Consider the following 21,065-nt stretch of genomic DNA (forward strand, 5'->3'; position numbering starts at 1 on the left):
TCTCTCCGGCGCCGGAAAATCTCTCGCCGGAAGTTCAACTTTCACATCCTATGATCGTTTACACATTACATGAACTGAAAGCCTCCGACGCCGGCATCACCAAGGTCCCTCGGATTTTTGCCATGCTGCCGGAAGGCGTCGCCTCCGCCGGTCAAGTTTCCGAGGAACGGAGCCATACCCAGTTCAGGATTCCCATCATTGATCTTAATGACATCTCCGGCGAAATCTCCGGCGACCTCTCCGGCATGGTGGTCGGAATCCGGAAGGCGGCGGATACGGTGGGTTTTTTCCAGGTGGTGAATCATGGGATGCCGGTGAAGCTGTTGGAGGAGATGGTGCAGCTGCGCGTGAGTTCCACGCACAAGAGGTGAAGGGTGACTATTATTCTAGGGAGAAGAAGAAGGTGAAAGTATTGGACCAACTTTGATTTGTATCAGTCTAAGTATTGAGCCTCGGGATCCTCAAGAGTTGCCTCCTATTTGTAGGTAATGTTTTAGCTATGAATATTGGAAAATGAAGATTTCTGTTTACATGTGAAGCCTTCATACGCAATTCCTTGAGAAATAACATGTCTAATGTCATGAAAATTAAGAAAGTAGGAGATTGTGTATTATGATTTGAAATGAAGCAGTTGCTAACTAAATGTATTTTGTTGCTGCACAGAATACACCTTCCTTTGTTTACATATATATTTACACAATGCCAATGTAAAGTACATAATGTATGAATACAACATCATGTGACTTAGATTGAGAAAAAATTGTTTACAAGGGATTGTTTTTATTTGATCTTTTGATTGAGACATCTCTATGATTCTTTCCGTTTGATCTTTTGGTTGAGTCTCCATGATTCTATGCAAAATATGGATAGAAGACTCGATGTATGGTATAAATTGTGACAATAGTGTATAACAAAGGCTATTAATTAATTTTTTGCATTTTGTAGGGTGCTACTTATCTACATGGCTGACATGTGCAAAACAGCAAAAGTATGCTGACATTATAGCTTCAAATTACTTGAGAGTGACATTGTGTTTGAAATTTGACACTGGTTCTGATAGACACGAGCTGGGTTCGAGGCCCAGAACCTCCAAAGAAGAAGAAAGAAACCCAGAGAACAAAAGGAAGGGTAATTTGTATATTGCTTATATTGATCTGTTGTTATTACAATGTTCATATATATAGCTATATTCCTAATAGAATTGTGATTCTGTTGAAGGAAAAGATTACAAGCATAACGAAAATGGTATTGTTGCCCCCTGAGGCTCGACAACAATCTCAGCAGATTCTTCTAATCCAGCTCAGCTTTGTCATGCATAATCTTTCAGGTATGCAGGCCTGTGAATGGTCCTCTTCGGTTTTCCTCCTTGCACCCCCTTATTGCTATCTGAACTCTGAGTTACTTCCTGCACCTCTCTTTCACTTTCCATATCATTCCATGGCCCTTACAGAAACACCTTGTTCTCAAGGTGGTAATCACGGCGAAGCTGGTCTAGTTCCTCCTATGTAGTCTCATCGGGAGATAAGCCCTCCCATTGAACCAAATCTTCCCACTGTTTATCAGTACGCTGGCGATAGTCCAGAATCGTTAAGGGTGCAATGATGGGCTGATTCTGATCAAAGCGGGAAGGCAGGGCCACTGGTTCTGTCTTCTCCGGTGAACCCTTAAAAGGCTTCAAAGCAGAGGAGTGGAACACCGGGTGAATTCTAGCACCCTCAGGTAACTGCAACTTATACGCGACCTGTCCAACACGTTGCAATACCTGAAACGGTCCATAATACCGTTTAGATAGCTTGCCCGATGTTGCCTGCAAGTGTTTAGCTGAAGATTGACGGTGTGGTCGCAATTTGAGCATGACCCAATCTCCGGGGTGAAATTCCACGTCTCTCCTCTTGGTATCCGCATAATGTTTCATCAGAGCCTTTGCCTTAAGGAGTTTCTTTCGAATGGATAAGAAAGTCTCCTCACAATTGACCAGCATTTCTTCCACCGCATCCACTTTGGACGTGCCGGTAATGTATTCCGGAAAGTTGAAAGGTTTCCGACCGAAGGTGATCTCATATGGCGTGGACCCAGTGGCCGCATTCCACGACGTATTGTGTGACCATTCAACCCAGAGGAGAAATTTACCCATGAGCTCGGCCGGCGATGCATGAAGGAACGGAGGTACTGCTCAATAACTCTGTTCAACACCTTTGTTTGACCATCACTCTGTGGATGGTATGCAGAGCTCATGCGTAGCTGAGTACCACTCAACCGGAACAATTCCTGCCAAAAATGGCTAACGAAGAGAGGGTCACGGTCCGGTACCAGACTCCGAGGCATACCGTGGATCTTTCCAGCGATATCCATGAACAGACAAGCTACAGAATGGGCCGTGTGGGATGTGGGCAACATGCCTAAGTGGATTCCTTTGGAAAATCGATCCACTATAACGAGAATAACGGTATAGCCATGATACGGGGGAAGGCCAACAATGAAGTCAAGGGAGAGGTCCTCCCATGGCCGGTGAGGAACTGGCAAGGGACAGAGCAATCCCGCCACGCGTTTTGTCTCGTATTTTGCACATTGACAATCAATGCATTGAGCTACAAAGTCAACAATGTCCTTCCTTAAGCCATTCCAGTGAAAGTTCTCCATGATTCGTGCCACGTTTTTGGTGGTACCCAAGTGTCCACCAGTGGGTGTCGCGTGGAATTCGGTCAGCAATGTAGGAATGAGAGCAAGTTTGGGAGGGAGCCAAATTCGCCCCTTTCTGAGCACTAAGTCATTGACAATCATGTAATCAGTATATGCTGAGGGTGATGTTTGAATGGCTTTGACCATGTCCTGGAATTCAGAACTCTCGGTCAACTGAGCTCGTAATTCGTCCTTGAATGTCAAACAAGGTACTGAGAGGGTCAAGAACAAGGAAGTGGTGTGCTCTGGTAGCCTGGATAAGGCATTTGCTGCCTGGTTGCTCGCGCCGGAACGGAATTGTATCTGATAATCAAACCCCATCAGCCTTGCCAAGTACATGTGTTGTTCGGGGGTTTGGATGACTTGAGTGAGGAGTTCCTTCAAACTCCGATGATCGGTGATTATTGTAAAATGGTGCCCGAGGAGATATTGTCTCCATTTTCGGACTGCGGTGGTCACTGCAAATAATTCCCTGACATAAGTAGAAGCATGGTGAAGTTTCAGAGGGAATGGTTTGTTGAAATAAGCTATAGGATGTCCACGCTGAGATAGAATGGCACCCATCCCTACCCCGGAAGCATCCGTTTCCACAGTGAAAGGAATTTGGAAATCAGGTAACGCGAGGACTGGGGCCTCTGACAAAGCTTTCTTCAACATTACAAATGTGTCCTGAGCTTCAGTGGTCCACTGAAAGGGTTCCACCATGGTGACTCGCACCAGAGGTGCTGCTATGGAAGCATAGCCTCTGATGAAGCGTTTATAAAATCCCGCAAGTCCGAGGAAACTCCTTAGAGCACGAGTTGACTTTGGAACGGGCCAATGGTGTATTGCACTGACTTTGGAAGCCACAGGCTCTATGCCCCTCGAAGAAACCAGATGCCCAAGATACTCCACCTGAGGTTGACCAAAGGAGCATTTGGTCAATTTGAGGACGAACTGATTCTCAGCTAAGACCTGGAAAGCTTGTTCCAAATGGGCTATATGATCATCAAATGTCACACTATAAATCAAGATGTCGTCGAAAAGGACGATCACGAATCAGCGAAGGAATGGCCGGAAAATCATGTTCATGATCACCTGAAATGACGAAGGCGCATTGCAGAGGCCAAAGGGCATGACCTTGAATTCATAATGCCCGTGGTGAGTACAGAATGCGGTCTTGGCAATGTCGTCTGAATGCATTCTGATCTGGTGATACCCTTGAAGCAAGTCGAGCTTGGAGAACCAATAAGCTTTGCCTAATTCGTCTAAGAGCTCGTCAATGGTGGGTATCGGAAACCGATCACGCACCGTGATTGCATTTAAAGCTCTGTAGTCCATGCAAAAGTGCCATGAACCATCCTGCTTGCGAACTAGGAGCACAGACAAGAAGGGTCCTTTCTAGAGCATTGATTCAACCTGCGATTCAATCTCATGTTTCTGGTAATGTGGATAACGATAGGGCCGTACGTTGACTGGCGCAGCTTGCGGCAGGAGGTGGATGTGGTGGTCTGTTTCGCGGGCCGGTGGCAGTGAAGAAGGGGGCTGAAATAATGCAGGAAAATGATCAATTAAAGATTGGATACGTGGGTGGGGAGACATACCAATCTGGGGTGCGTCTTCGAGCACTGTGATGTGGAAATAGACCCTCGTATGTGGTTTGCGTAGGAGTCGCCGGAATTGGGGTACAGATAGTAAATTCAGGGTGAGCTCAGTGTCCCCGTGCAGCTCCACTAGTTGACCTTCATGGAAAAACTTTATTAACATGGAATTGTAGTCCGTAAGGACAGGCCCGAGAGACTTGAGCCACTGCACCCCCAAGACGAGGTTCGCGCCGGCAATGGGCAAGACATACATATCAATGGTGAAGGAGATGCCCTGAATATTGACCGCGACAACCTCACACCATTGATTACAAGCTAAGTGTTGGCCATTACCAACCATTACCCTGAGAGGACGCGTTTCCTGTGTTGTCAATCCCAAACGAACCACCAATTCCTCCTGGACGAAGTTATGGGTGTTGCCCCCATCCACGAGGATGATGACCTGGTGGCTGGAAATCGTCCATAACAGTCGGAGCGTTTCTGGGGCTAAATGACCCGCCAAAGAGTTGAAACTGATTTGAGCCGCTAGCAGGTCGTGGGTCTCGGTTGGGTCGGGTCTTGGGTCCAGCTCTTCTATATTAACCTCAACAGCAGCTGGGTCCTCTTCGGCGACCAAGAAGAAAACCCTAGAGGCACATCTGTGACCTCTATGGTACTTCTCGTCACAATTAAAGCACAACCCGCGTTCCCTGCGGGAGATAATCTCCTCCGGTGAGAGACGTTTCAGAGTGGGTTGGGGTCGTGGGGTGGGTGAGCGAGGGGGTGGGGAAGGTAAGAGGGCCGAAGTGGGGGTAGGACGTGAGATAGGTATCGTCAACGCCGGCGGTGCACGGTGGCGGAAAGAGGAGTGCGTATCTAGGAGCTTGTCTTCCTGGAGTCGAGCCAGACCCGCGGCTTGCACAAGGGTCATAGGCTGCAACGCCTGAACCTTACGGCGGATTTTAGGTGTGAGTCCCAAAATGAAGCAACTCAAGAGGAATTAAGCAGGGAGGCCGACGATTCGATTGGCTAAGTCCTCGAAGTCGAACAAGTATTGAGCCACCGTGCCGATCTGAGTCAGCTTGAAGAGGGAGCCCGTAGGGTCCTCGTAAGTGGTGGCGGCGAACTGAGTCTGCAAGGCGTGGGGGAAAGAAGGCCACGATGTCAGTTGACCATTGTTGGTCATCCACTGGAACCAAGCTAGTGCTCGACCCTCCATGTAGAAGGCGACAATGGTAAGACGTTCATGTTCTGGGGTAGCATGATATTGAAAGTATTGGTTGATTTTGAACACCCACCCGCACGGGTCAGTGCCATCAAACCTGGGTATGTCAAGTTTCATAGGATGCTGTGTTGCAGGGACAGGGGAGGTGACAACAGGAACAGGTGTGGGTTGCGGTTGAATTGGGGAAAGTGGTAAACGAAGGAGGAGTTCATCGAATTTCTGGGTCATGTTGTGGACAGATTCACTGAGAGACATTTGGTGTTGGGTAAGTTTGAGAATAGCTGCTTCGAGGGTGACTGCACAACCAAGAGTATGGGAGGAATCAGACATGGTGAACGAGAGCACCAAAATGATAGACACGAGCTGGGTTCGAGGCCCAGAACCTCCAAAGAAGAAGAAAGAAACGCAGAGAACAAAAGGAAGGGTAATTTGTATATTGCTTATATTGATCTGCTGTTATTACAATGTTCATATATATAGCTATATTCCTAACAGAATTGTGATTCTGTTGAAGGAAAAGATTACAAGCATAACGGAAATGGTATTGCTGCCCCTTGAGGCTCGACAACAATCTCAGCAGATTCTTTGTGATTCTGTTGAAGGAAAAGATTACAAGCATAACGGAAATGGTATTGCTGCCCCCTGAGGCTCGACAACAATCTCAGCAAATTCTTCTAATCCAGCTCAGCTTGGTCACGCATAATCTTTCAGGTATGCAGGCCTGTGAATGGCCCTCTTCGGTTTTCCTCCTTGCACCCCCTTATTGCTATCTGAACTCTGAGTTACTTCCTGCACCTCTCTTTCACTTTCCATATCAAGTTCAAATGTCAAGTGTGGACTTCTGAGGTAGGGTAACATTAGAGAAAGTAAAAGGATTAGGGGACTTCTTCATAAGATTCCTTGGAAAAGAGATTGACTAAGACTAGATTTTGTTGGAAGTTTGCTCATGCTTTTGTGATCTGGAGTCACTTGAAGATGGGTGAAATTAATAATTTTCCATAACAGAAAGTAAGCAGTATGTTGCAACGAATACAAATTTTTACTTTAGTAAACATCTATTACCTGGAGGAATGTGGTATTGTTGAGTTATTAATGAACTACAATTATTTGGGCATAACATTTGGTGGAATGGGTAATTGTCCACTCATACTGTATAATAATTATGTGAGTTCATCAAATTTTCAGGGATGTAATTATGGAATTCTCAAGGCAAGGTCAAGTATTGGGGAACTTTTCATTTGAGTTGTTATCAGAAGCGCTTGGACTCATGTTTGACCATCTTAAAGACATAGATTGTGGAAAAGGACACTTAATTTTCTGTCACTACCATCCATCATGTCTTGAGCCTGAACTAACTATGGGAACCAGGAGCCACACAGATCCTGATTTCCTCACAATTTTGCTTCAAGATTATATTGGTGGCGTACAAGTTTTGGTTCAGAATTAATCGATTGATGTGCCCCCTATACCTGGAGCACCAGTAGTAAACATTGGAGATCTCCTGCAGGTAAGAGAGCACACATAATTTCATCTAATTTTGTATCTTGATTAGCATACAACATCAATGTCAATTTGCTGCATTACACAAGATGAGTAACACAATCACATCAGGTGAAAAGTGTGCTATATCTATCTTGCCTTAAACTTTGTACATTCACTTCTTTGTTTTTACTTTCATGTTTTTCTTTTTTCAGTTAATTCCATTATGCACAGATGGATTTAGTCACATGCTTAACTTTCAAGCCCCTAAAATTTGTCAAACTGGTTTTTTAACCCAGAGCAATGGCATGACAGATATTTATGGCTGAAGTAACTCCTAGTTAAATCTCATCTGACTTAGAGCAAGCAAACTACTTCACTATGATGCTTTTAATGGACCCCTTGCATCATCTTTTTAATGTGGTTGTTCTTGTTATTATGTTATGAATTTATATTTTATTTAGGATAAGCATCTAGAGCTAATTTGCAATGATTAATAGGATCGTTATAAATTAACAATGAAGTTTCAACCTTATCCTCAGAACTGAAGATTGAGTCCTACCTTCTCAATTTTGATTTAAAAGAACAAATATCTTCTCTTGCATGGTTCGTTATTATACAGAGAAATATTATATTGTTGAATTATATAAGTTATTTCAATTAGTCAAGTTAGTTACAGTTAGTTCAATAAGATTTCATTAATCTGTTATTTTTATACGATAATCTACATAAATAGGTAACGCTAAAAGAATTGCATCTGATAAATTGTTTTGTGAAGACATTCTAAAAATTGGAAGAAAAAAATGTTGTTGGGGTATTATGTTAGGGACCCAGAGACTGAAGGCCCATTATTAAAAATGTATTTTAAAAAGAAGCATAGGGACTGAAGGGGTATGGATTATTGTTTGTATTAACTATGGAAACATATCATGTGCTTTTATAAATAATCATGCGAGTTAATGAAAAAAGAAGCCAAGTAGGGAAGTTTCTTCTACATTATCAAAGAATGTTCATTATCTGTCAGCACCGTCCAAATCAAGAAATTTCCCCCCATAAAGAACGAACTAATTTCTCATAGGTGACTTAACAAAAAATTTGTGAAACAACATAGACTACTAGTATCCCATTAATCATCTTGAACACACAAGTTAAGCAGACTAAACCCCTGCACTTGGCCAACCCGAGATACAAAACTAAACTCATTAGGTGCCATGAAGTGCAAGTATGGAACCCCAAATACCACCAAAAATGCACTATGCAGGAATCAGCAAACACAAAATTTAGACGACTAATTTCAGGTTGGACCAAGAGATTAGAAAAACATTTTCTTTTAAGAAAAAGGAAGATGATAACTTTGTACGTGCACGCTAACGTGATGATGTCTCATTTACTTGAATTTATTCACAATGATTCAGAGCTTTGCACTAGATAACAACGAAGAAGTAATGATGAGGACATCAGGTAAGTATTGCATTACGGGGCTTAATTAAAGGATAACATCTTAAGGTTCATGACCAACCAAATGCCATGTCTTGTAGACCCAAAGTTAAATCAGTTGCAAATAAAAACATTCAGACAAAGTGTTCAAGCAAATTTCTAACTTAATAGCAACTCCAACATAACATGAATCACTTGACAGATAGAAGGAATAGGTTTTGTCTTACACACATCCATTCAATTGCAGAACATTACTGCAGAACATTACTCTGGGTTGTGTTTTCTGTAACATCTCATTTTTTGTAAACTAATTTAAAAGGATTGTTATTTATAAATAAATAAATAGAGTAAATGATAGATTGTGAGTACCCTAGTTATAAATAGGGACATGTTAGGTCAACGATAGTTTTTACGTCTTTTGTTTATCTCAATTTAGTTTTTCCTTCTCCTCTTCCCAAAACCTTTTTTTTTCCGCAGATCACTAAACTTGTCTTAGAAAAACAACGATCTTGGACTTATTCATCGTTGAATCGTCGTGAAATTTAAGCACCAGGTTCAGAACTCAATTCTGAGCATTATCACCGTTGAGAATTACAGAAACATGTCATAACTGAGAGAAAGTTCCTTTTTATCACAACTTTTTCTTTTCCCGCAGAAACTCAAAACTGTCTCAGTAAAACTACGATCTCGGATTTGGTAACCGTTGGATTGTCTTGAAATTTTGATATGTGGTTCGCTATTTATTTCGGCACATCTTCATCGTTGGGAATTTTAAAATAATATCTGCGGAGGGAGAAAGATGAACTGGACGAAGCAGTACAAAATGAAGGCTTCAATCCCTTCTTCTTCACGTTTGAGAACCCTATGCAACCAGAGGAAAAACTTGAGGAATCTCAAGAAATTGTTAGAGATTCCGCTATCGCTGTCGGAACATACATGAGCCTGGTTAGAGGTAACGGATGAGTTTATCACAATTGGGGGTTAGAATGAACATGTGTAGGGATCCTTAGAGGATTAAATTGGGGTTTATTTTGGAATGTTTATTGAATTATAATTTTTTCTTTATGATTATAAATACAATATTGATATCATGATGCAAATTGGTTGATAAAATAGAGTGCTCTTGGTGTTTTCTTTCTTTTATATATAGCTATGATTTTGATTAATTGATTTTTATATAATTGTGTGAAATTATTTGAGGGGTTTTACTCCCCATATTGTGATAAATCTTTTGTATAAATTGTTATATTGAGATTATGAAATGGTGATTCAAATTGTGAATATGTGATAAATTGAACCTGTGATGAATGGTGAAATAAATGTGTATTGAGATGTGTGTATTGAGTTGTGAGCTATGAACTATGCAATCACACAATTGTAAGACCCTTTAAGGGAGACAAGTATTGTGATGGGATCCACTGTGGGAACCCGACGAGTTAAAATGATTTTGAAAATAATTGAATGGTTGTGTGTATTGCATAGTTCATAGGTAAAGTGTATATGATTCAGGAGGTGTGATAACGTGTTAAATTGATATTATACTATTTTGATTGAGATTAAGTGTATGTGATAAATTGAGTTTGTATGTGATTGAGATATATATGTACATTGAGATATTGTGTGCATTGAGTTGTGAACTATAAATTGTACAATCACACGACTATAAGACCCTTTAAGGGCGATGAGTTAATGTTAAGTCCCTTTAAGGGCGACGAGTTAATGCTAAGACCCTTTAAGTGTGACGAGTTAATATTAAGACCCTTTAAGGGCGACGAGTTAATGTTAAGACCCTTTAAGGGCGACGAGTTAATGCTAAGACCCTTCAAAGACGACGAGTTAAAATTATTTTGAGAACAATTGAGGAGTCGTGTGTTTTGTACAGTTCATAAATAGAATCTGTGTGCAAAAATGTTTTCTGGGTTAGACTTTAATCAGGAGGAAGAGGTCCTGATGGACTCTTCGGAGTGTAGGCCTTGGGGGTAAATACACTCGGTTTGAGTGCTCCTTTAAGCCTATGTTGATCCCATATGGTTGGAGCATTCTCGCAAAACAGCGTGACCCTGACTGATCTCCCTATGATTTTACCTAGTGAGAGTGACCTGACTTGCTAGTGTGTGATTTGTTTTGTCATGTACTCCTAGGTGCCCGACGAGGTTTTTCACTGACATGGTATCACATTGCATATAGGATTGAGTCTTAGTGTATATGTTGTATAACACTTGTGTACGTGAATGTTCTGTTTTGATCCTTGAGTACGTGAATGTTGTGAAAATGAATTAGACGTGTTGTGATGTGATATTGGGCGACAAAATGGTGAAATGACGTGAGTTTTGTTTAAGTAAGTTTTATTTTGTTTATATGATATTTATACCTACATGATGTCTTGTTTCTCTCCATTAGTTAGGAATGTGATAACTCACTCCTTGTGTGCTATTTGTGTTTGAATCTTGTGATGATCTCGAACCTTGTGTTCGTGGGAGCAGATGATTAGGTGGATGACTATGAAGAACCTCATGCTAGAGGACATGAGAACACAATGCTATGATAAGATGTGACATTAGGGTATAAGTTTATATATTAATTGCATGAAGTCTCGGATGATATTGTTTTGAGCCGAGATGATTTATTATTTATTTGGACAAGTTTTATTATGATATTATAAAAGTGAATATGAACCTTTTATCCTTTTAAAAGACTTGTATTTATATAAGTTTTAAAAATTTTAATTAAATTTGATTTCTTATTTCTTTTATTATTAGTACATATATGTGAGGGGTAGAGAGTGTCACATTTCCGGTTAATTGTAATTATATATTTGTATTTCAACAATTGCATGCAAAATTCTAATAAGCTACAATTTAATTTGTTATTAATTTTGGTGCACGATGTATAAGTTCTGCTTAAGTCTTGAAGTAATTTTTATCTTTGTAATATAATATTGGTACAATATTGTCAATGGAAAAAGAAAAAGAAAAAAAACAAGACAACAGCTAAACTGCATAAAGCACTAGACGCACTCTTGCTAGCTAAATACAATTATAATAACTGAAAAGGAAAAGTACTACAATGAAAAACACAAATACAAGGGAAAGAGAGCTCCTCAAGACAAATTTACTGTTTCCAACTCAACAAACCAGCTATGCAATATCTAATGACTGAAATAGCTTTCCAATGCCACTCCCGCAAGAAGTCCACCCCCAAACCCAATCAGAACCACTTTCCAGTCAAAATCAGCCAAAAATCCTGAGTCTTGATCATTATTATCAGAGGCAGAAGGTGGAGCAAATGGTGACCCTCCATCATCCTCACATTTCTTCAATAATTGATTCCCACATAACCCTTGATTACCCTCAAATGAACTGCCCTCAAATGTAGCAAACTGCTTATTTTGTGGTATTGGACCTGAGAGATTGTTAAAGGACACATTAAAGTAAGAAAGAAAGGTTAGTTCTTCCAATTGTTGAGGAATCTTCCCTGATAAACTGTTGAGAGATAGGTCCAATGCTTGAAGGTTTGAAAGCTTCCCCAAGGAAGAAGGAATGCTGCCACCAAGCATGTTATTTGACAGGTTGAGCAAAACAAGGCCTGTTAAGTCTCCCATAACATCTGGAATCTCCCCACAGAATTTATTACTTGAAAGATCAATCGCTATCAGATTGTAAAACTGTTGGAGCTTTTCATAAACCATTACCATCCCTTTGTTACACATTGTAAATGAATAGCTATATTGATCATCCTGCCAACTGAACCTCCCCAACAACTTATACGCCATATAATACTCATACTGTAATTGACTCTTGCGGGAAACTTTCATGGATTTCCAATTCTGGATTGTTTTTGAAGGCAAACTTCCAGAGAACTGATTGTGAGAAAGATCTATGATGTGCAGTTTGGGAAATGTACAAGTTGTAGGACACCGTATAGATCCATACAAATGATTATCACTTAGAGCAACAACTTTCAGCTCCGGAAGAGATCCCAACCAAAAAGGAAATGAATCTTTAATTTGGTTATGACTTACATCAATATACTCTAGCATTGTACAGTTTACCAGTGCTCTTGGCAATTGATCGCTCAAATTGTTATTGCTTAAATCTATCATTCTCAGATCAGCTATCATATATGTTTGAGGAATGGGGCCAATCAATTTGTTTCCTTTTAGCCGCAAAGTTTGCAGAGATTGAATAGAACTTCCCAAACATGAGGGAATCATGCCGCTTAAGTTGTTAAATGATAAATCAAGATGCATAAGAGATTTCAAATTGCATATCAGTGGGGATATTTTTCCTATCAATGAGTTGTGGGAAACAATTAAGCCCCGAAGACTTGTTTTTCCCCACATCCAACTGGGGAATGAATTGACATTATTGTTTGGCATGTAAAGATATGACAGCTCAGGCATGTCCTGGAGAAAATGTGGAAACTCCTTCAAATTGCATGAAGCCAAACCTAACCCTTGAATTCGAGAAAGGCTTGCATTGGATGGATTTTTTCCATTAACTAATAATGACAATTTATTGAAACATAATTCAACTGAAACTAGCATTTTGTGCTTTAGAAACTTATCCACCTCTAATTCTCCCTCCAATAGATTACCAATCACAGAAAAGATTTCCAGGTTCTCAAGTTCGAAGAGAGAGTTTGGAATTTCACCCTGAAGATTATTTCCTCGAAGATCCATGTAAGCTAAATTAGTTAGGTTCATTATCCAAGATGGAATATGTCCACTTAAATTGCTGTGAGATAGGGATAATACAGATAGGTGGGTGAGATTTGCAAAACAAAATGGAATCTCATTGCTAATATTTACAAAGTCTAGGCTCAAATCATTTACTCCCGACAGCTTACAAATCCATGAGATGGTGTCAGTTGTAAATTCATTAAAACCAACTCTCAGGGTTTGTAACTTAGTAAGATTTGCCAAGAATGAAGAAAGATGACCCTTTAGTTTGTTGTGCATAATATCCAGAAACATAAGCTGTGTGAGGTTTCTAAATGAAGAAGGAATAGACCCTGAAAAATTGCATCGTGAAATTGATAACCAATTCAAAGACTTGAGATTTCCTATGGATGCAGGTAGGGTACCATAGAAACTTGTGGAAGCAAGTTCTAACCTGGCAATTTGTGCACTTGAATGAAAATCAGGAAATTTACCAGTGAGGTTTTGGTTATGCCCCAAATTTAGATATCTCAAGTTTGGAAGGTGGAATATTTCAGATGGAAATTCCCCATATAGTTCACAATGGTAAAGAGAGAGTTGTTGCAAAGATGTAATATTTGTAAGAATATCAGGTACAGATGAGGAAATGGTCACATAACTAAGATGAAGATTTTCAAGATTAGTTGAGTTTTGAATTAAGCTTCTTAGAGTGGATATTTTGAAACTCAAAAGATTTCCTGTATCTGGAGAACTATAAAATGCCCTACTTAGATCAAGAGACAGTAACTTGGATAAATGTGAGACTTGTTCTGGGATTTCACCTGAAAAATTAGCTTCAGAAAGGTTCAGATACCTTAACTGTGAAAGCTCACCAATCCTAAATGGGATTTGAGAGTAGTTGAAGTCATTATCAGCAAGATCAAGGCTTTGAAGGTGTTTGAGGTGAAAGAGGCTGCTATTAGCATCCAATATACCAAAGATTTGACTGCTACTAAGATCAATGGTAATGACATGACCTGTGTGCTCATCACATTGAATGCCATCCCATGAGCAGCAATCTGTGGTTGCATTCCAAGATGCAATTTTAGGATAACTGAAAGGATTATAAGAAGTAGACTTACTAATAACAAACCTTTCCTTAAATTGCAACAAGGCGTGGCTTTCATCTTCATGGCATCTTGTAGGAGGAACTGAAAGAAGACAATTAGTAACAGTGAATGAAAACAGTAAACAAAGCATCAGAAACTGTATTGACAGAGCAAAAAACCACTGAAACCCCATTGTATCTTTTTTATAAGCTGAAAATGTTCACATAAAAAGTAAGATGCACCGAGTGATTTTTATACTCAATTAATCGACTGTTTATTCAAAAATATCTAATCGAAATAACTTGCAGTGTCATCACTGAAACCGCGTGCATTGACCATTATTAAAATGAAAATGATAGTAATATACAGTGTCATCACTGCCGTGCATTTATGGTAAGAAAACTAAGGATGTTAGCCAATTAATCAACTGCTTTTGCAAAAATATCTAGTCACGTGCATTGACCTTTATTTTAAAAAATACATATATAGTCGTAAAAATGATAATCAGAGACAGTATCGTGCATTTTTGGATAAGAAAACTATAGGTTCGGGTCTATTTCTAGTCTTTGCCTTAGATTTTAGTTTAACTTCAATTTTAGAAATATATGCGTACCGTCCAATACGTGTTTGGTCATGTGATTGGCACATGAGTTTTAATGATTTTTTTACTAGAAATGCCCTCATCTCCCTCCTTTAACATTGCATTGGTTCCTTAAAAAAATTTAACGTTTGCACAGACCACATAGGACTATTCCAGAACTTAAAGAACACTTCAAGAACACTAAGAATGCCATGAATTTTAAATTTATCAACACTTGATGTTTTTGCTTTTAATCAGAATTTTCCACTTCATCAAGATCTTTAAATCAACTATCATAAAACTCTTAAGCACAAACTAAAATAGAATCAAATGAATTAAACTAAGAAATTTCCAGAATTTTATATGAATCAACTAAGAACAACTATGACCAGGTGAATTTAAATTTATCTAAAGGATCTTATGTCGAGCTGGTAACGGAAGATAACCCGAATACCACAAAACCATTTGCAAAATTGGGATCCTTGTTGGTCACAAATTCAAGCGAGCATTTTTTGCACTCGTTCCTAAAGATATGGTGCTGTTAATGGATCCCTTGCATCATCATTTTAGACGATGTCTAGGGTGCGAAAGTGAAAGTACTTTCGCACCCTACGAAAGTTTTGCATTTCGGAAATTAAGCAATGTGAACCGTTCGATCAGTGAAAAGCAAATCTAACGGTCGTTATTTTTTCCTTGATACCGGTAGTAAATGGATGCCTCGATTTGTGTGTCTGCTATCCCCCCACGCGCTTTCCCCGACTACTATTCTGCTTTCCCCGACATACACTACCATAGCTATGTGTCTGGTTTTTCGAGCATACAATACTATAGGTCACGATTTTGCGATTCAAGCTCAGGAGGCGCGGAGTTGTGTTTGAGGTCTCCCTGTTTCGCCATTGAAGGTTAGCCCAGCATACCCTCTAGGCCTAGGGATTGAAGCAGCATTCAGTACCATTGAGTAGAGCAATAGAGCATTGTCTTTGTCGTGGTAAAACCATCGAAGCAGAGCGTTGAGCACGATTGGAACAGAGGACTAAAGAAGGGCGAGGTTTGTGGAGCTTCCGGGGCAAGTATACCCTAGCTTTGTCCGCTTGACATATCTTGGAACACCGTTTTATATCAGAGTTAGACAGCTTCACAACAAAGTCTACTTTGTCGATGGACTAAACCACTTAAGAAAAGATTTGCAAATTTATGAATCGGTCAGCATTACATTCATGGCAATGGAAAACAAATACACTTTTGACATTTTTTTCACCCCCGATCTACAGCACCAAAGTTGCGGGAGGCCACTCTTGTTCTCAAGAGAGTATGTTTGGACAATTGAAATTTCCCAGTCAATGCATGGTGCACCGCGACCCCTGGTAACCATAACAACCTCTTCCAAGTTCCTTATGCAAATTGATGCTTATATATGACAGTATTTTTTTTGCCATGCAGAGACTTCCAAATTGTGTCATGCCACATGTAAATGCCTGCGGTTAATACATGACCATCCTCAGAAGAGTTGGACCTCCATTACAGTGGAATGTTGAGGTCCTTCATGGAATGAACAGATATGTTTTACAACCATGGTATGAATTCCTCAGGGATAGTGATTTGTCACACGGTGATGAGCTCTCCTTCTATTGCAGGGTCTACGATAAAATATGGAAAATGGTGATCCGCCGCAAAATTATTTGGGATCGTTAAATTATTTTTATGTCATTTTAAGTTGTCTATATTTTTTAATTTGCTGAACAATTTCCATATTTCACGTTGAACACTACATATATTATCAATATTTGCTATTTGCAACTTTGGTTTCTTTTGACGAATTGGGCCCATTGGCTTTCTTTGCATTTGTCGGCTTTGTTTGCATTCCTTGGGCCGTACTCAGCACCTTGCTATTTGCATTTTGCTATTTGCACATTGGGTTTCTTTTCAATCGTTGGGCCCGTTGCCTTTCTTTGCATTCTTCGGCCCTACGCACCAGTTCCAATTTTGTTATATCAGCCATGTTATTAAACTTTTTTGAACTTCCCCTTATTACCAACTTTCGCAACTCTACAACACATAAATTTATTTATGCTACCTGACTATCTAAATACCATATAAGCTTTTTGTAATAATTATATACAAAAATGTCACAATTATAATGATTTCTTATTCATTATTGGTATAAGTAAACAATTTTACTATGTATAAAAATTATAATTTAACAAAATATGTTTTTATTAAAAACTTCATTTCATTCATTACTATGTACAGATATTATGTATTATGCGAAATGGACAACTTCAATTGTACATGCCTGAAGTGGTTCATAAAATGCTTAAGCTACAATTACACAATTCAACAATTTCACAATTACAGTGCACATTACAACAATTTGCCTAATTCCACAACTTAAGCTACCAAAAACCATTTGCCTAATTACATTCCCCCCCTCCTACATTATCAAATTACACTCCTTTGCTACATAATAAACACAATAAGAAGCAAATACAGACCCAACAAACAACCAATACAATCCATAAACATTTTTCCTTCATCTTCATGTCACTAATCATGGCTTGCAAATCCTTTTCCCTCAACTTCAATTCATCAACCTCCTTCATCAACCCTACAATGATTTTCTTTTGACGATTGTTGCCAACTGGATCATGCCACTGAAAAAAATTACACCCTTTCCTACCTGTATCCTACATGCCCAACATAACCAATAACAATCAACAATTAACACATAAATCAATCCCTACCGAATTCTTTTTTTTTCATATGCACCAAATTAATATTTCTTACCTTGTATAGACCACAACCATAAAAACGCCTCCCTGGATTTTCCTCAGTCCACGATGTGACTAGTGGAGCCTCTATGTTACACAGACAAAACACGTGACTTCAGGCCTCGGAGGTGTACGATAACGAACTCCTTTCCATGGCACCACTACACAGAGACACTGACAACAACACTAAATTGACAGATAATTGTTCATCCCATCAAAATATTCACATCTAACAACTTTATACAATTTTTCCTTGGTTATTTGCATCTTCAAAACTACAACACATAATATAACAACAAAACTCAAAACGGTACAACATTCAGGCAACCCAAACTGCAAAACAAACATTACTACAAAATAACAACCAAACAACAAAATGGACTACTCAACGGTTGTTTATGTAATATTTGCAGATATTTGTCTAATATTCGCAGATCAATTTTTTGGCATCACAAACACAAAAAACAAATACCAAACTCATGTCTATCCCTATCTCCATGTTGCTCATTTTCCCAATTCAGATTTTGGTTTTCTAAACTCTCAAGCCTTTCATACATTCCCTCCGTATGCTCCCTCAAAACTTGGTTCATCCTTTGACTTAAGGCATCTAACAACATCCTATGATCTCTAGTAGGGGATGGAGGTCCCTTTCTCTCAGCCATGAACAGAATCTGAAATAAGAAAACCTCACCAAAGTGTTTCACTCAAGTGTTTGACACAATTAGGCTTTTCAGCAAATGTACTCTCTAGCCTTTTTCCACTCGTTCTATAACTTAAGCTTCTTACAACAATCAACAATCTATGATCAAGAATAACTTTCAAGAGTAACAATCACAAGGCTTGACACAAAATTTTGAACACCAACAAAAGGGAAGTAGCAAATAACAATTTCACTACCTGTAAGAACAAATTATATGGAAAACAACAAATAGAGAACACACTTGACACTTAGGAATTTTATCAAACAAGTTGGGTGCAAGGAAATTTAATGACTACAGCTGCTGTACTCTATGTTTATTTTTTCTTCTCTTTTTTTTTCTACTGAATTTAATAAACAACAGCCACAAGTTGTGCAATTTTTTTTTCTTTTATAACACAAACTGCTTCTAATAACGAAATTTGTAACCTTGCAATCAAACATTTAAGTTGCAGCAACAGATTCACTACATTACCATTCCCGACAACACAAGCTCATGTTTAACAATAAACAGAAATCAACACCAACAACAAATATGCTGCAGAGTATGAAAACAACAACAATTTGAAGAAAGCAAACAACCAAATTGAACAACCCAAATTTTATCAAACACAAATTAGGGTTGTGTCAACAGCAGAGTATGAACAGAATTGATTAATATAATGGAGAAAAAGGTAACTCAATTCCAACCCTAGAACTGACCTCTGATGCCAAATGATGAGAACCCAAGTGCTTTGGTTCAAAAATCGGATCTTCTAGGATGGAATTTGTGCACCAAGAAGACAAAACCAGCTGTGATTTTTCAAGAGGGGGCTATGGTTTTTCAATAGATTGTTTCATTTGGTTTTGAAAATACCTTTTGGGGAAAGCAAAAAAGTAGTTGAGGGATGCTTTGCAACTTCAATCGCGCGTGGGGGGATAGCAGACACACAAATCGAGGCATCCATTTACTACCGGTAGCAAGGAAAAAATAACGACTGTTAGATTTTCTTTTCACTGATCGGATGGTTCGCATTGCTTAATTTCTGAAATGCAAAACTTTCGTAGGGTGCGAAAGTAGTTTCACTTTCGCACCCTAGACATAGTCATCATTTTAATGTGGTTGTTCTTGTTATTATGTTATGAATTTATATTTTATTTAGGATTGAGCATCTTGTGCTAATTTTCAATGATTAATGGGATCGCTATATATGAACAATGAAGTTTCAACCTTATCCTCAGAACTGAAGATTGAGTCCTACCTTGTCAATTTTGTTTAAAAGAAAAAATATCTTCTCTTGCATGGTTCGTTATTACACAGAAATATAATATTGTTGAATTATATTAAGTTATTTCGATTAGTCAAGTCAGTTACACTTAGTTCGATAGGAGTCCATTCTGTTATTTTTTATACGATCATCATACATAAATAGTTAACATTGAAAGTTATTTAAAGTTACATAAAACTTTTTTTTGGTAATGTAAAGTTACACAATTTTATTTAAAGAAATCACATGACTTTTATGTTTAATTATGAATTTTTAAGGTAAGATTTAACAATAAATAATTTTTTCACACCCTGTTAAAAAAGAAAACCTCATTTTATATAAATATTTATTAATCAAAATGATCAATTCAATAATTTTTTATTCTCTCGTGATCCTTGTGCGTGTTTATGTTTGCAATGCTTGTAAGTTTTTTTTTTCTTTTATCCATAAGAATTAAATACGATATCAAGTAGTTTATAACATTCACATATCATTCTCAATCAACTAAACTACTCAATCCGTCCCCCGACTGGCACGCGACGACCTGCTCGCCACGGAAGCAGCTCGAGTAGTCCACCGACAGCCGACGGGTTCGGGACTGGGACCCCGTGCCCAGCCCTCAGAGCCAATCCTTTTCTCGAGGTTACGGATCCATTTTACCGACCTCCCTTGCCTACATTGTTCAATCGACCAGAGGTTGTTCACCTTGAAGACCTGATGCAGTTATAAGTATGATCGGGCGTGGGACTCTTGTTACAATGCCTTCACAGCATATATCCAACGACAAATTCAAAAGTGTGGAGCACCGTGTGCTAGTAAACCAAAGAGAAGCAAGAGTATCTGTCAATTGCATTCTTTTTCACTCATGATCATTACCCATCAATAGGAATGTATGGCCCCGTCAAGGAATTATTGTCCTCAATGTATAGGGAAACATTATTGTAGGACTTTAATGTCACTTTTATAATAAGGGACTCGATGGAAATCCAGCTCTTACTCATTTTAAGTAAATGAAATAAAGATGGTATAGGAAAGTCTAATTGAAGATCTTCTACTGTTCTCAGAATAAAATTTAAGCATCATGCACAATTGCACATTTACATGCATGCACCACAAAGTTGTTTGCATCTATTCAATTGTTTTGAAGACAATTCTCAAAATATTTAACAGATGCACTACAGATTGGCGTTTACCCCTCATATTGTGAAGGCTCTTTCACATAAAACACTATTTTTTCCCCAATTCTTTCTTTTCTCTATACTCTCTGATCTAGTCTTTTTCACAATGCTTGTTAGTTGAAACTGGAATGAGAAAACAAAGAAAAAAGAAAATAAAGATTACACATAGATTAGAAAAAAAATTGGTTGTAGGTATACGTTTGTAAATAGAAACAGATAAAAGTAGGCTTTGGATAGTTTATGAGTATGAAGCCAATGAATGATTGAATACTTTGTACTCCAAATTAGGTAGATATTCATTAATAATTAATAATATGTCTATATAGAGGCTTTGGATATGCCAAGGCTACAAACAACAGTATATTGAACCTCAAACTTCTTATGGACTTCATTTAGAAATAAGTACACTTTAGGCAGCATTTAAAGGCATAGTAAGGTTCCTTGTGTGGTAAAAAAAATTACCTT

General features: G+C 38.7%; 1 protein-coding gene and 1 pseudogene across 1 annotated transcript; one reads left to right on the forward strand and one right to left on the reverse strand.

Annotated features, from left to right (window-relative positions):
• The first annotated feature begins 30 nt into the window (after positions 1–30).
• LOC102659657 (1-aminocyclopropane-1-carboxylate oxidase homolog 3-like) lies at positions 31–20,441 on the forward strand (annotated as a pseudogene).
• On the reverse strand, positions 11,290–14,356 carry LOC100782169 (receptor-like protein 7). Its single transcript, XM_041004920.1, has one exon. The coding sequence runs from the start codon at positions 14,321–14,323 to the stop codon at positions 11,531–11,533; it is 2,793 nt and encodes a 930-aa protein (XP_040860854.1). The 5' UTR covers positions 14,324–14,356; the 3' UTR covers positions 11,290–11,530.
• Positions 20,442–21,065: the final 624 nt, after the last annotated feature.

Source organism: Glycine max, chromosome 9 (genome assembly GCF_000004515.6).
Source record: "Glycine max cultivar Williams 82 chromosome 9, Glycine_max_v4.0, whole genome shotgun sequence".
NCBI classification, from domain to species: domain Eukaryota; kingdom Viridiplantae; phylum Streptophyta; class Magnoliopsida; order Fabales; family Fabaceae; genus Glycine; species Glycine max.

What these genes read in the sequence shown, in the direction of transcription:
- LOC100782169 (XM_041004920.1), bottom strand. Translation starts at nt 14,323, where the DNA reads ATGGGGTTTCAGTGGTTTTTTGCTCTGTCAATACAGTTTCTGATGCTT.